Source organism: Sinocyclocheilus anshuiensis, unplaced genomic scaffold (genome assembly GCF_001515605.1).
Source record: "Sinocyclocheilus anshuiensis isolate Anshui unplaced genomic scaffold, SAMN03320099.WGS_v1.1 C32915067, whole genome shotgun sequence".
Taxonomy (NCBI): Eukaryota; Metazoa; Chordata; class Actinopteri; order Cypriniformes; family Cyprinidae; genus Sinocyclocheilus; species Sinocyclocheilus anshuiensis.
Genome location: NW_015620901.1, coordinates 1 through 1,747, shown reverse-complemented (window position 1 = coordinate 1,747; position 1,747 = coordinate 1). Strand labels below are relative to the sequence as shown.

Genomic DNA, 1,747 nt, shown 5'->3' with positions numbered 1-1,747 from the left:
GACCAAACCGTAGCCGGTCCCGCATGATAGCGGTGCCACCGAAACCACTCAGGAGGGGCGTACTGAAGAGTGCCTGAGAGACCCAACAAGACCACAAACATCATCTGAAGAGGCTCCAGTCCAAACAGATTCCCTTCGGTCGATCATCAAAAGTCCACAAACAAACACAGATCACTGCAGTGAGATCAAACCAACCTGCAAAGTGTTTGTAGGCCGAGTCTTTCAGCAGATCTCCACAGCCGAAGTCCAGCAGCTTGATGTCATGTGACTCTGTGGAGATCAGCAGGTTCTCTGGTTTGACGTCCCGGTGCAGGACTCCACGGCTCTTGCAGTGTCTCAGCGCCGTGATCAGCTGCAGCAGCACTTTCTTGGCCAGGCTCTCCTCCAGGCGTCCATTCTCCTCACAGAAACTCTCCAGATCTTGGCAAAGAAGCGGGCGCTCCAAGATCATGGTGTAGCGTCCGGGACGGTCAAACCACTCCAGCAGCTGCAGGACGTTGGGGCAGGCAGGAGCCGAATTAACCAGGGTCATCAACGCCACCTCCAGCGGCAGCCGACCCTGACCTTCCTGCAGGACAAATGCTCCGTTATATCCAGCGCTGAATCAGACGAAACAGAGCAACAGATTCACTCTGAACTTACAACTCTCAGTCTCTGTGTTCCTCTTTTAGAGACGTACTTGATGGCAACCTGTAGACAGATGAAGCACAGTAAACCACGCTGACTAATTATCACCGATGACATTTACTGACATCAACATTTCTAAAGGCTGTTTAACTGCGGGAGGTAAGAAAATGTCTTACTGGCAGTCCATCAGACCTGCGGGTCCCAGCATACACAGAGCCGAATCCGCCTCGCCCCAGCAATGGGCCCTTGACATACGCTTCTGCAACACACAAGATCACAAGAAACGTCTTTAACAGAAAACATGCTGCAGCATCTAAACCTGTTACAGAATGTTACTGTAGTTCAGCTGAAGAGCATTTTCAGTGACAAATCATTTAGTGAGTCATGAGGTGTTTAACATCAGTGTATTCTGACCTCTGCGGGAGCGTTTGGCAGGTCTTCTGTATGAGGGGGACGGACGCTCATCCTCCTGGCTGCCGCTCTGCCACTTCCTCTTCCTGTGAGGCTGATCTGTGGACACAGAAACGGCCAACTCTGAAGGCAGAGGTGCGATGTATCCAGGCAGCTCTTGGCTCAGTGGCTGGTTTGGGTTTGGCAGCGGTTCCTGAGCGCCGTCACCAGAGCCGCGTCTCCCAACCTCCTGAGCAGCCGTCTGGGAGACAGCAGCACTCCTGGATCTGCAGCGGCCTGAGCCTGCAATATTTCACACATCAAACACTTACAGCCTTTATTAGGAACATTTATTAATAATCAACCACCAATGCCACTGGTCACATCAAATTATGTTACTTTACATTTTTAAACTTTCTATTGGGTCTTGAACTGTATTTGAGCAGCTCTGTAGTTTGCCAGCATTATAACTGTGTCTAAGAATTAAACATATTTCACTGATTTTCATATACAAGCAATAAAATACATGTGATCACTGAGCTAGTAAAAATGTGTGATTAAATGAGTTAGCCTGCACACATTTCTTCATATCAATTCATTCAAACAATGTACAACATCATACCATAACATACCAATAATAAACAAATGAAAATTAAAACACTCACCTCGTCTTTCACCCATATGAGCCATTGACAATCTCCTCCAAACTCCAATAAAACAATACATAAAT

The 1,747-nt window shown here is 47.8% G+C and overlaps 1 protein-coding gene across 1 annotated transcript; it reads right to left on the bottom strand.

Moving 5' to 3' along the window:
- Positions 1-8: 8 nt before the first annotated feature.
- On the bottom strand, positions 9-1,707 carry LOC107683095 (serine/threonine-protein kinase pim-3-like; the record flags this gene model as incomplete). Its single annotated transcript, XM_016479180.1, has 6 exons — positions 1,683-1,707; positions 1,042-1,320; positions 804-886; positions 643-690; positions 196-568; positions 9-73 (listed from the first exon to the last, which is right to left on the bottom strand). Coding segments are annotated over exons 1-6 (873 nt in total), but the record flags the coding sequence as incomplete, so codon positions are not given.
- Between the last annotated feature and the right edge of the window lie 40 nt (positions 1,708-1,747).